Raw genomic sequence first — 14605 nt, forward strand, 5'->3', positions numbered from 1 at the left:
CACCCCCCTTCTCCCAACCCCCCTCCCCCCCAAGTTGCTTTTTAATTACTTTTATTACATGAGGTATTGTCCTAAGAGTTAACACAATTACAAGTAGACATACATTTACTTTTCAGGTGATGAGCAGGGAAAGAATTGACTCCTTTCACCCACAGGATTCACAGAGCCCAGAAAGTGACTCAACATGGCACGGTGGTGTTTATCTGTTAAAAGACCTAAATTGATGCCTGTGTGTAAGTGTCAGAGAGACTGGAGACCTGCTTACAGCATATAGGCAATGACGCCCACACTCCACATGTCAGTGGGAAAGGAAACAAAATCATAGTTCACAACTTCAGGGGCAAGAAATTCCGGAGTTCCAAAGTTCACCTTCAGCTTCTCTCTGGGTTTGTACCTGGAATTTGGGAGACAAAGTGGAGGGATGAGAGGGTCAATCAAACAGCAACCGTCATAGAAACTGAAAAGATGCTGTCTATAAGACAAAATAACTTCAGCCACGCAGCAAACTTTAAATACACAGGCTTTAAAAGAAACCGTGTATTTAGGAAATCGTGTTTAAAACTTGTTTTTAAAAGTTCCAGGAGTTTAAGAGTCATAATTCATACTGGAAAACCTTAATAACCTGAAACAGTGGCGGGGAAAGCTGGTAAAAATAGAACACCTGAAATCTAGAACACAACAAAAGGAAAACTGATACAATCCTTGACATACCAATGGCTTGAGTATGGCCATCTTAACGCGTAAGTGAAATGCAATTATTTGCATCCATTTTATATTCACCATTAAAGGACTGAAGTCCACATATAAACTCTGTTCACTTAAAAAGCTTATAGGAACCAGAACCCTTTGCAATCTCATATTCATTTTTTTAAAAGTAAATCTTCTCTTTACGGATGGAACAAATAAGAAGACTAAGACAAACTTACAAATTCTAAATTAATGTCTTCAAATTTAATGTATAAGATTTTAAGTTTTCTTATTTTTTTTTCTTGGATACACTGTAGAAACCTCTAAACATTCCAATTCCAAAGTCAGCAAGGTAAGTCTGGGATATAATTTTTGTCAAGTTAATTCTAAACGAGAGTCTAAAACCAAGAAGTGTATCAGATTTATCTTTGCAAAGAAAGAGCACCAACATGCTCACTACCTCCATTCATATACCTATGTCCAAATACACATACCTTCTGGCCAATCCAAAATCAATAATTTTTATTTGTTTAGCATCCCGATTCACACACAGGATATTCTCAGGCTGCCAGGAGAAAGAGACACATTAGCAATGAAAACAACCATCATTCACTCAAATTGTCCTTGAACCACAACTAAAAATACAGCAATGCTCAGGAAAAACATATCAGGCCTTTCACTTTGGGTCTGGCTTGTCTGTGTGGGTATTTTCTCCTTTAATTTTGTGGTGGATGAGGTTGTGGGTACCCTGCCAACCTTGCATTACCCTGCCTGTCTCTCTCCCTGGTTCTGCAGTTTACCATAATGTGTGAGTTCAAGCAGAGGCCTCTTTGAGGGAAGAAAGACAAGGAGCCTGCTTCAGTACCTTCCAAATGGACTGGTGGAGGCTGTCTCGGACTTGACTCTGCCCCTCTAAAATTATTAAGTACGAATTTCCCCTTCTTGGAGGAATATCTTTCCCGAAGATTTATGAGTTCCAGGAGAAATAGCCTGATTCATTTAAACAACCACACTGAGTATGCAATATAACGTGAACGCTCCTGACCTCCAGATTTTCCCTTTGCGCTCAGTCTATGGGAAAGTCATGTGTAAAAGGAAGACTTCCCCCCTCATTCATTCCTCATTCTCAGCAATTCCAAAGTTTTGCTGAGTTTGTTCTCAGTGCCCAAACCCTTGACTAAGTGTTCTCTTGAGTTTGACTCTGGTTAAGTCTTTGCTCTCCGTCAAGGTGACAGTCTAGGGGGTGAAGAGGGAGAAAACATGGATATTAGAATTGCAACTTGGTGTTTATGGAGTGTCTTATAAGGATGCTTGTATTTGTCAGGTCAGAAAAACTGAGGTCTGAGAAAAACAGGGAATTTGATTTAAAGTCTAGGTCATCCATAAAAAAGAATTTTCAAAGAATTGCTTGGAACTCTCAAGTTCTAGTCCCAACTCATGCCTAAGAGCTGGGGCACATTAGCCAAGTTGCTGAATGCCCAGGATCCCATGTCCCATCCTATAGGTGGGATCACAGCTATTCCCTCTCTTCCTGTCTTGGTGGAAAGGAGGTTCAAATGAGATCAGAAACTAAGAAGCACTTGATCAACATTCAATGGACCATTTGGTTGACATAATGTCTTTGGAAGTCCTTTTCTAAAATATCTCTAAAATATCTCTAAAATTGGTGTCCATGAATAAAAGCTATTAATGATGAAGTGGAAACTCTATAAGAACATTTGGTTTCAAGTTAAATAACTGATCAATATGAATAAAGTTGTCCAATTGTCAAAGAATACTATGATATAAAAATGTGTTTATGCTTTGAAGGCACTTCAAAAAGTTAATTTTTTTCTAACTATTAAAGAAAAGCATGTTCATTGAATAAGATTTGCAAAACCCAGAAAAATATAAAGGAGACCATTTTTCATTTTTAAGTCACCTATAATCTCCCCTCCAATGGTGATAAGCACTCTTAATATTTTTGGTCCTTTTTCTTCCAAGGAGATTTCTGTAAGGGATGAGTGGTCCTTAATGACCCATCCAGCTGTCGCCTTTACTATTATCTTTGCCTTCAAGCCATAACTAAAATTGCCCATTGCAAGTCTTCAATCAATGTTATGAAGCCACATACTGAGCTTTTTGACTTATGACAGGTCAGGTCCTAGTTATAGTTGCCAATCAAATCCCTTTAGGGATATCTGCAGAGTATCTACACTCAAGGAAAATGCTCCATGGAAACACATATTATAAAACTCAGTTTGAAGCCAGCGCTTTGCTAATGATTTTCAACCTCTGACTTTGTCTTTCATACACCACTTCCTCCTGCCCTGTGAATGGGAGAGGTAGCACACATAAATCAAAACAGTGAGGGAAGCTAAGTTACAAGAAGAGTAGACCATGGAAACCAATTTAAGGAAGTTAAATTTATTTAGCTCTATAATCCCCTATGACTTGCAATTGATGGTATGTTTTAGAGAATATATATTTTATCTTACGGTCATGCTGTACAAACAGGAAAATGAGAAAATGATTGTGCCACACAAGAAGAGGCAATTTATGATATTTAACCACAATATTAGAGCTGATCAGAGTTACTGAGTCTGGGTCTTTCCTTAGTTCTAACCATTTATAGTCCAATTCTAGGCACTTCATAATGGAAGAGAGATCAAAAGGGAAGGGTCATTAAATTAGATGAGAAAGGCAGGTGGCTTGGCTCCCCGCTGCTTACATAGGTTCTCCACCATGTCCAATTTGGTGCCAGCCCCACTTCCACCACCCTTCCCAGCTCCTCAGCATTTTAGCACTGCCCTTCTGGCTGTCCTATACCCCATTCTGCCATAGGTATCTACTCACTGCTCTAGCATGACCACAGAAAAACAAATCCCTAAAGTCCAGTGCCTCCTAAAAGAGTTGGAGACCACTAAGGATGCTTGGAGAGTGGGAAAACTTGGCTACCACTAGGGAATTCTGAGTTAGCTAAAATCCTCCTACCTACTTATTCTAAAAATGAGAGGGACACAGCAATGACCCCCACGGTGCTGGTGCTGGTGCTGGTGCTGGTGCTGGTGCTGGTGGTGGTTTTAATCCTAATCTTTTAGGGAAAGGATCTCCCACGTGGATTTCTTTCACAGGGAAGTTACAAGAATCTGAATAGTTGTCCCTGAAGGTAGAGATGTGCAAATATTAGGGGGTGATGAAAGCTGGGATTAGGAAGATGACGCTAAGAATCCAGGTTTTCTTTAATTTCCAAATATGTACCTCATGACAGCATAAATTTCCCAAGCTGGCAAATAGTATCTGACGGGACCCACTGATCTACAGGAGGGGAGAGTGGAAGGGGCTTCATTCCAAACAGCATGCTTTACCTTCAGATCCAAGTGGAGAATGTACATCTGATGCATGTGTCTTATGCCCTCACATATCTGCTTGATGAACAGGATGGAATCAAACTCGGTCAGATTGTAGTTGTCATCGATGATGCGATCAAACAGCTCCCCTCCATCCACACTGCAGAAGGAAGAGGTGTGAAGTCCTGAGTATGACTCCTTCCTGAACACAGCTATTTCTTGGTATAGCAGCTGGGTGTTTAAGCTCCCCTAACTCCTCCAGCAGGTGTGTGTGACTTCTCTACCTCCATCACTATCTCAGATAGATGATGCTTAGCTGAGGCCCTTTAATGCTACCATCAATTTCACTATGGGAAAGCCTCAAGGTCCCCATCATCCAGTGGCTGCAGCTCTGAAGTGAGTTCACATCTGCCATTTACAAACATATATGTATATTTAACATATACAAAAGATAAAGAGGACCTTACAAAGGCAGGGAGAGGAATCCCAAATACCAAGCAAAGGTCAAATGGGGTCTCCTCAGACTTTCAGTGTTAAAGAGCTCCTATGTGCTTTTTTTTAAAAGATTTTATTTATTTATTTGACAGACAGAGATCACAAGTAGGCAGAGGCAGACAGAGAGAGAGAGCCTGATACAGGGCTTGATCCCAGCACCCTGGGATCATGACCTAAGCCAAAGGCAGAGGCTTTAATCCACTCCTGTGTGCTTCTGATGCTAGACATTTTATTACCCAAATTCCCATTGCACAATGATAAACAAAACCCCAAGCGGAGGAAAGAATGAACTGAATCACAATAGTGAATCAGCGTTAATGAGAACTACTCACTTTCTAACTGCTTACTAAATTTTTACAAAAATGAAACCTAGTTGCAAGTCTCTTAGTCCCAATTACTAAGAATTTGATGTGAACTTTGTATTAAAGATTAGGCTGAAAATAAAGTGTAGTTCAAAATCACTTTCCTTCAGGTTAACCATAATAACCTTTAGGCTGGCTATTTGACAGTTTTATAGCTTAGATCTAAAGCTATGTCTATGAGGTTATTCTACTTCTCAGTAAAGTCACACATGGAGATGTGGATTCCTACATAATTTTCCTTCTGAAACCGATGCAGTTGTCTGGTACATGCCAGTCGGAATCAGAAGTGCACTAAGCACAGATCTAGCAACTTCCAAAGCAAGACAGAGCTACGGCTGCGTAATCATGGGGTCTGCACGTAGCTGTGCAGGGGAGGGGCTGGGGGCCGGTAGAACACGTACTACTCCATGACCAGGACGATGTCATTCTTTGACTCAAAGGCATCGTAGAGCTGAATGAGGTTCACGTGATCCAGCTGGTTCATGATGTTGATCTCATTCTTCACTTCATCCTGAGAAGAAGGACAGATGTTTTAGCGAAGTGAAGATGATGATGACAAGGAGAGATCCACGTGACACGGTCTTTACCTTATCCCTCGTGCTTCTGGTCTTGATGATCTTGGCCGCCAGCTTCAGACCTGTTGCTTTCTCTTCACACTTGTGAACCTGGCCAAAACGCCCCCTGTGGAAGAAGAGGACGTGGTGCCGCGTGAGGTGCGCCCCAGTGGAAGACGCAGCTGTCGGGGCATTTCTCTTTCGGGGTTTGAGTGAACAAACCTGTTAAGTGTATCTACTATAGCCAATAAGCTTCTAAAATAATATTAAAGTGCGGTCTCTCTGTCACGGGCTGAGGGGTTTCCCGGCCCTACCCCAGACCTACTAAGGCCAGAATCCAGGGTAAGTCCCCAGAATCTGCATTTTCAGAGCTCCTTAGGCGATTCACATGCAGCCTAAAATTTGAGAACTTGTTATAGGAAAAAAGAGAAGCTTTCTGAATACATATGAGTGGAATAAGCTAGGCTTTGTAAGCATATGAACAATACAGGGTGTGGGTCAGCCATATAAAATTATTTTGGAAACTGCATATAAATAAAGTAATAGCAATATTGCACATGGATACACATAATAAAAATACGTATAATATAATCACCCATGAGATTTTTTGACAATTTATCTTGGATATAAATTTATATATACTTTGAAGGACAGCTTCTTACACATGTAATCACATATCGAAATGCACAGTCTTGAACAATTTTAAAATACGACTTCTTTCTTTGATTCCTGATTTAGTAAAACAGAACACAGGTGCCTGCTTGTGCAATGTGGCTATCATGGTGTGGGTCGAAGGGGAAGCTTCCTGAGCAACATTGTGACCTGAAGGCCCACCACATCTGGAGGACTGCAGAGGTGAGGATGGTGGCAACAAGTGACAGAGGCAGTGTGGTGACCACCACTACGTCCCGCTCAACTCAGCTACATCTGTGCAAAAACAGATGGGTCTCAGAGAATGACATTCCTGTAAACAGAAGCCAAAGAAGGACCTGAATTCCAACTACCATTCCAGATCTAGTCTCTTTAGTGGACCACATGAACACAGCCCAGGAACCTCACCTGTGACTACTGATGAAGATAATGCCCTGGGAGTGCCACAGATGGCTCAGTGGGTGAAGCATCGCCCTCTTGATTTCGGCTCAGGTCATGATCTCAGGGTCCTGGGATGGAGCCTCTCATCAGGTACCCTGCTCATCAAGGAGCCTGCTTCTCCCTCTCCCTTTTCCCCTCCCCCTGCTTGTGCTCCCTCTCTCTCTCTCTCTCTAAAATAAATACATCTTTAAAAAAAAAAAAGGAAGGAAAGAAAATGCCCTTGGAATTTTCTCAAAGCATCTTCAACAAATAACTATTCTCCTTCCGAGACAATTGCTGGGTTACCACTGAAGTCCCTCATGACCCGAATGGGCCTCTACGTGCAGTAATACTAAAGACTCCCAGGGTACCTATTCATGTTTCAGAGTTCCCATTTGTCTGTCTGCCCTTCCTCATAGTCTCAAGGGCAGTTCTCTATCATGAGCAGGCTGACGAGCGAAGCATTCAGGTGGTTCCCCCTCGTGGAGGACAAAGGAAATATGGAGCCAGAAGAGGAAGAAGAAACTTCACAGTAGGGATGACCCCCCACCAATGACCAAATGCAGAAACATGCCCTGTAGTTTCTATGCATATTTTCCATGTGTTGGTAAAGTAACTTTTGTGTATAGCAGTATAAACATTCTGCTTCCTTTTGCTATTTCACATAGATTTGCTGACAGTAGCAAACTTTACAATTTAGACATTAAATTACAAGATATCAAAGGAGGGTTGTGACTATTGTAGAAGAGGAAGGAATATCCCCCACTAATAAATTCGGTCTGATGGACTGTACTTTTCCTCCTTCAAGGGGAGAGTGTACATTTAGACATCCTTCAAAACAATTCTTCGGTGACTGAAGCAATCACTCAAAACACATAATAGCAATTAATACAGTAACGACATAGATGGAAAACCAACAATAATGGTAAAAAAAAAAAAAGATTTAACACATGCCACAATAAATACACAGTGTTCACTCATTTCTACATTTTGTATCTTCATTTTCAAGTTTTGAACAGCTTCTAAGCTTCCTGGTGACTCACTAGGGTTTCTCCCACTTTCAGACATTACAACATGGGAAGTAAAGCAGATAATAAATGTGGACTTCAGTCACTGTCACCACATCAACATTTCTGACATCAGTGACGATTTTCAGAAATGCTTGCAATCTCTTAAAATGCTTCTTTATAATGTTTCTGGTTCTTGGGTCAAGGCTGGCAAACATTTACGCAATCCTCAGGATCTGCCTCTTTGAAAACTCTCTTCCTTTGTTGAAAGCGTGTTAAAATTGAGCATTACTTACCCTCCTAAAATTTCCGTTCTGCTCACAGTATAAAAACTGTTGATGGCTGCTTGTTTGGCTGTCACGATACGGTGATTAAACGGGGCGGGAGGAGCCGGGACATCATCTAGATGGTGAGAGGAAGAGAAGGGCCATTTGTTAAACAGACCTCTTTCTGGCACCCAAACTGGGCCCTATTTTGTGGCTAGTGATCCAGGGAATGTATGTTTTTATTGCATATTATGGTCTGTAAGACATAAAAGTGACACCTGACATCTTTCAGAAAGAATGTCAGGACCACAAAACTATGGTTTGTACCATCTTCAGAACAACTTTTAGAAATGCCACAATAGTTGAAAAGCTCTAATCCCAGTACAGTCCATACAGATAATTCTCCTAAGCCCGAAACCATGTAAGTTCAAAGATAAGAAATTGTTTGATCCATTAAAAAAAAACACTGATAAGGTCCATTATTTTAATTAAAACAAAGAAAGAAAGATGAAGAGATTCTTATGTCATTGAAATGTTGGCTATTATTCTATATTACTTTCCAAAATATTTTAGACTTTATTTAAGACACTTTTAAGGCACAAAGATGAAATTTTCCTGTCTGGAAATAAAACCACCAATAAAACTGGCTAAGTACATATGCTACAGCTCTCAAATTTCTCCTGCTTCCCACCCTCTTAGTTAGAACTAAGTGTTCTAACTCTAGTCCACGACATGATCAGTTCTAAAGCACAAACTCAGTAATATTCTTCCAGCGTTCTTTTAATTTTTCCATGGTTTGCTTTCCATGAGCCCATTCATTTCCCCATTTATTCCATATTTAAGCATCTATTGCATTCAGCTTCTTACATGCATACAAGGATACAAGGGGAGGTGAGTTGATAATAACTTTGGTTTCAGAACTTTAAATGTATTCAACGTGTAATTCTGGAGCACTTATCTTGTGCTAGGAACTCTGCCAAGTGCTAATATTTTTAAAAATTCAGATACTAGAAGTCTCCGGGAATCTAATTTGATATAGCCATTCATCTCTTACACCATAAATATGCTGAAAACGAAAGAAGTCATGCAAGAATTCTCTTGGTGGCATTCATCTCTTCAGACAAAAAAAGGGGGGAAGGGTGATTTTTTTACATACACCAATGGCATCAGTTGGCATTGTGCCTCCTTCAGGCTGTTAGGCTAGGTGGAATTCAGTTGGAAATGTTTGCTGGAAAAGATTAAGAAGTTCTAAAAGACTGAAACAAAAGCCATTTCCTACCCAGTAGAGCCACCAGATCTTGCTGTCTGGAGATCTTAGTTCCAGTGGACTCCAGGGGTTTGCCTTGTAAGCCCCCCTGGGCTTGTCCAGTTTCCTGTGTCCTAAATGCGTGTCCTTCACCTGGGCTCGCTACATCTATTCTGCACTTTTTGTTGTCCTCTTTGGTGAAGCACTCCTCCATCACCCTCCGCTTGCTGCTGCCAGTGGGTTCTGCTTTCTCAGCGTTCTGGAAAGTGGGCACTAGTGCTGAGTTTTCCAGGATTCGGGATGAGGAAATGGCTTTTACATTGCTGATACACCTGGAAAATAAAATCCAGCTGCAGCTCTCAACGTTTCAAGGAGATAACTTTCAGCTGGTCAAAGGTGTTAGCGCTAAAGCTTGCTGAACATGGTGGTTTGGTGAAGCTTCATGATAGAGTGGGCTGGTTCGGCATTTGGGATGAAATGGAGCAGTATGTTTCCCCGTCAAATGAAGAAGCCCAAGAACAGGTGTAGATGACTTGGATCCCAGGGACTCCCCTGATGACCTCATTATGACCCCAAGTTATTCCACGGAATCTTTACCAAAGGAGTCATTTTATGATACCTAGATAATTCGATCTTCATTTTTTTCACTTCCTTTTCTTATAGAAGAGACAGATGACTAAATTAAGTATACTAAGGGAAGTAATCATCTCTCTGAATATAAACAGCAGGGAGAGTAAACCTTCATTGATGAAAGAATTGAACTAACTTCAGTTTTTTAACAGCTCCTTACCTTACCAAGCACATCCTCGCAGTGATGGACTTTCGTAATAAATATTGGTTTTTACGTTTAATTCTTTAAAAATTAGGCTTCTCCATGATTAGCTTTCAAATACATTATTTATAAGTGAAATAAAAATTATATCTTAATTCCCTAAAAAACACACAGGTATTTGGATACTCTGTTCCAGATACATTCTGTGGCCCATCACAATATAGAGTAATTGATTGTGATTGGCTACATAATTACCTGAACTTATATGTGAAACTTTGCAGTTGAGGAAGAGTCCTTCTATAATCTACTTCTTACTCAATCCTTACAATAACCTCGGAAAATAGCCAATTTATCAGGCATAAGTTAAGAATTAGTTTCTTAACTTATGGATAAATCTGATCTCATTATTCAATTCTTGATCTTAGGAAGGATGTGCTTTATATTGCTAAAAATAAGAACGTCTTAATCTCTTAAAAAAATACTGATTCGGGGCGCCTGGGTGGCTCAGTGGGTTAAAGCCTCTACCTTCGGCTCAGGTCATGATCCCAGGATCCTGGGATCAAGCCCCGCATTGGGCTCTCTGCTCAGCGGGGAGCCTTCTTCCCACTCTCTCTCTGCCTGCCTCTCTGCCTACTTGTGATCTCTGTCTGTCAAATAAATAAATAAAATATTTTAAAAAATATTGATTGATAATAGTCATTATCTTTATCTATCAGTTAGTAGAAGAAAACAGTAAAAATGGCTGAAAATATCACAGGCAAGAAGAAAAAGTAATGGCAAGAAACAGGGCCAAGAGAAACCCACACCAGCTGGGAAACTAGTTTCTAAACCGTTGCTTTATTTTTTTTTTTTAAAGATTTTATTTATTTATTTGACAGAGAGAAATCACAAGTAGGCAGAGAGAGAGAGAGGAGGAAGCAGGCTCCCCGCTGAGCAGAGAGCCCGATGCGGGACTCGATCCCAGGACCCTGAGATCATGACCTGAGCCGAAGGCAGCGGCTTAACCCACTGAGCCACCCAGGCGCCCTAAACCGTTGCTTTAAAAACTCACTTCAGTTCTCCTTTTGGTATGGCCTTAAATTGCAACGGCACATAAGTCTACCAAAGACGTCAGCTGTAGGCGAGCAATGGTTTAAAGCCTACCTTTCCCAGAATCGATCACTGTTAGTTTTACCAACACACTGCTTTTTATCTGAGCACTTGTCCAACGCTGTTTCATTTGCAATTGCTGATTCTCCTTTCATCTCAACTTCTTTTCCACTAGGATCTTCCTTAGAATGAAGCCCATTTTTCTCTCCTTTGCACACTGGACGTTCATTTTTATCCACGATGGCTTGCTTATCATTTCCAGCACTACTGTTTTCTTGTCTGCTCAGTCTCTGTGTGCTTGAAATGCCTCTTGTGTCTTTATTTTCTCCTGGCTCTATGGAACTTCTTAGAGCAAAGTCTTCTACCTTGTCTTGTGGTCTTTCAGTAAGAAACGTGGCAAAACTTCTCTGAACTAGAGAGGCATTGGTCTTCTCAGAATTTTTCTCATTGAGTTTATTAACCTTCTCTTTCTCAGAGGAGGGCTGATTCTTCTGGGAAGATCTCTCTAAAAGCCACAAAATATTTTAATGGAGGACGCATGTGATCAGTATAATTTCGGCTTCACATAATGGCATTTCTATTCAGGTTTCTCTTTATCAGAAGATATACGCTTTGGAAAAGCAAAGTAGACGTGAACATGACCAATTGACTGACATTTGGGTTCCCAAAGAGTTTTTAGTTTGTAACTAGTAGGACCCAAAGCCAATCAAATAAAGTTATTCAAACAGCGCTTCTCCCAACACAGAGCTTTATGAACACGTAATTCCTTCTGAATAAGAACAATGACAACAGGACTTTTATACCAGAGCTTTTTTTATGCATAAATCTCTAGTCTTCTAAAGATGTTACCTGTGAGGGCCGATGTCCTTTTGTCTTTGACAGGGGCTGTTTCCTTCAGGCCAAGCTGTGACCATGACTTCTCCTTAGCCTGTGGATACACAATTGAATAATTGAAGTCACTTATTAATTACATCAGTGTTTCTCAACCTCAGCACTACTGACACATGGTGTGGGTAATTCTTTGTTGTGGAAAATGTCATGAGCATTATAGAACATTTTGTAGCATCTCTGTCTTCTACCCACCAGAAAACAATGGTAGCTTCCCTCCCAGTTCTAATATCCAAAATGTCTCCAGAAATTGCTAAGTGTCCCCTGGGGGTAAAATCATCCCAGATTTAAAACCACTGTATTGCATGATTCAAAAAAAACAAACAAAACAAAACACTAGAATTAATAGTAAGTTAGGGGACAGTCTGAATTGATGAAACTGTATAGACTACAATATTTGAAAACAAATGATCTCATTGCTCTAAAAGAAATTCTGTTAAACTCTGGCATTGTTTGTAAAAGAAGGCCCATCTTCATGAATGGATTAAAGGATATTGATAATGTATCGTCACCTCTGACCTCTGGTTATATTGTCTTGATATGGTTCACATATAAATCAGATAAAAATGAGAGGATCTATGTGACTAAGATTTTGTAAACCAAAAAGTAGGAGACTAAATAAAGTAAGCCACTGTAAATGAGCTTTCACATGGCTTAGAACAGATGACCCTTTTCCTAGGCAGGTAAACATCCTTCTCATAGTTCTGGCTTCTCTGAATTGGCTTAGCCAACTTTTCTTAAATACCACATAAAATATAAACATTAGCCCAATCCACCCAAGTTATCATAAATTCCAAAGTTTTGCACTATAAATTAATTAAATTGTGTGGATGTCCAAAGAATCAGTTTCTTTTCTTCGAAGAGAGAGTAAAATCTGCCTTAGGGTGACTTGCAAGCATGAAACTCCATGTAAGTGCAGCTCAGAGGCATCAAGACAGACTGCTGATGTACTTTTAATAATCCAAAGGGCAGCCTCATAGCTTCAGAGCATTTCCCTTTTTCAGATAGAGACATTGAAACACAAAGGTGGTAGGTTTAGTAAATCTGTGGAAAACCGAATTAGAGATTATATCCTCAGAGTTTGTAACTTCCTCTTCTAAGTAAAAGTGCAGGACAAATGTTCTTCAAGTTCTTCAGGCAAAGCCAGCTGCTCTTCCCTCTGTGTGCAGCATATCCACCCACCCCAGCATCACCGACAACACTTTTAAATATTTTTTCCATTAATTTCCCACTAGCCTGTAGGCCTTGCTTAAATGGGCAGGAAGACTGGTTCATCTTTGAATCTCTGGCACTTAGCCCAGTGACTACGATATAGCGATGATGGTGGTGATGATAGTGATGATGATGACAATGGTGGTGATAATGATGGAGGTGGTGGTGATGATGATGATGGTGGTGGTGACAGGGATGATGCTGGTGGTGGTGATGAAGATGAGGAAGAGGGTGATGGTGGTGATGATGTCAATGTTGATGTGGCTAATATACACTAAGCACTATCTACATACGGGGCACATTTCTAAGCATGTCAGTTGATCCTCATAGCAACCCTTTGGTTAACCCAAAGGTGAACCCTTTGGGATAGATATTATTAGCCACATTTTATAATGAAATCAGGTAAATTCCAAGGATTATGCAGTTCAGAAATGGTCGAGCCAGGATTATTAGTCAGCTGTCTTCTTCATTTTGTGCCTTTAACTATTACACTGTACTGTCACTCAGAAAAAAAAATAGATTACAGGGAAGGTGTGTTGTTAGTATTTACTGAGTATCTATCGCACAGCCAGTATCACAGGAGATAAGAAGGAAGATTAAGAGAGAAGGGTATAGAGGCACCTGGGTGGCTCAGTGGGTTGAGCCACTGCCTTCCGCTTAGGTCATGATCTCGGGGGTCCTGAGATAGAGCCCCACATAGGACTCTAAGCTCAGCAGGAAGCTTAGAGTCCTTTTGTCTTTGCCTGCTTCCCCCTCTCTCTGCCAGCTTGCTGCTCTGCCTACTTGTGATCTCTCTCTCACTCTGTCAAATAAATAAATAAGAATCTAAAAAAAACAGAGAAAGAGAGAGAGAGAAGGGTATAAAATGGAAACAAGTTAGTAGAGTGAAGAAATAAATATTTACCAAACAATTAGAATTAACATAGAAGAAAGGCAAGAGAGAGAGAATTCAAGTCCAACTTGGAAAACAAGTCAAATTAGCCAAATAAGAGAGTCTAACAAATTGTGTTTAAGATACTGTACAATTTTGTTTTTCAGTGTTTCTTTTTTGAAATGAAAATTCTTGGTGGGTAGGCTTTGTGCTTCTGGATTTATTCTGGATAAGATGAACATAGGTGGACTTGATAAAGAAAACAGGTATGTATCAATCAATTTCAGTTCATCAAAATAGGTAAAATGGAGAATTTGGAGGTAAGACTCCATGGAGTGCCAAACTGATGAGCCTTTGCCTCTAAGGTCATCCAGGTACTAGTGGCAACGTTTTAGGAGTTTTGTGAACATTCTTACGGTAGAGCAATGGGAGCTGACCAACAGGAGAAGCTGTCGATTCTGAAGAATATAAGAAACCAGCTTCCAAAAGAGGCTGGTTTTTTTCTTTGTCAATTATATATCACATATGTTTTACCACTTAAATAATGTAAGGAGGTCTTTATTCATTGCCACAGGTCATTGTATTTTTATTTCTCTATGTAATACTGACATCTAGAGGAAATTTGAACTGAGTTTCCAAAAAACAGAAGCTGTATTTCTCCTTTCCTGCTTCTGAACAGCAACTTCAGTATGAAGAGGGTTTTCATGTTATCTGAAGAAGATGATAAAATAGGAAGCACAAGTCTTTAGATATATC

The 14605-nt window shown here is 40.2% G+C and overlaps 1 protein-coding gene across 3 annotated transcripts in view; it reads right to left on the reverse strand.

Moving 5' to 3' along the window:
* Nucleotides 1–14605, reverse strand: part of MYLK4 (myosin light chain kinase family member 4) — a 77814-nt gene that overhangs the window by 11175 nt on the left and 52034 nt on the right. For 2 of the 3 annotated variants that reach the window (XM_004753608.3, XM_013056769.2), the window contains exons 3-11: nucleotides 11728–11806; nucleotides 10933–11383; nucleotides 9051–9349; nucleotides 7802–7907; nucleotides 5461–5554; nucleotides 5275–5384; nucleotides 4035–4176; nucleotides 1182–1252; nucleotides 266–394 (exon numbers count right to left, since the gene is read on the reverse strand). In XM_004753608.3, coding sequence (XP_004753665.1) covers nucleotides 266–394; nucleotides 1182–1252; nucleotides 4035–4176; nucleotides 5275–5384; nucleotides 5461–5554; nucleotides 7802–7907; nucleotides 9051–9349; nucleotides 10933–11383; nucleotides 11728–11806 — 1481 coding nt within the window. The remainder of the gene's footprint in view (nucleotides 1–265; nucleotides 395–1181; nucleotides 1253–4034; nucleotides 4177–5274; nucleotides 5385–5460; nucleotides 5555–7801; nucleotides 7908–9050; nucleotides 9350–10932; nucleotides 11384–11727; nucleotides 11807–14605) is intronic. The other variant, XM_045066995.1, reaches the window with a different exon arrangement.

Source organism: Mustela putorius, unplaced genomic scaffold (genome assembly GCF_011764305.1).
Source record: "Mustela putorius furo isolate JIRA1106 unplaced genomic scaffold, ASM1176430v1.1 tig00003870_pilon_pilon_pilon, whole genome shotgun sequence".
NCBI classification, from domain to species: Eukaryota; Metazoa; Chordata; class Mammalia; order Carnivora; family Mustelidae; genus Mustela; species Mustela putorius.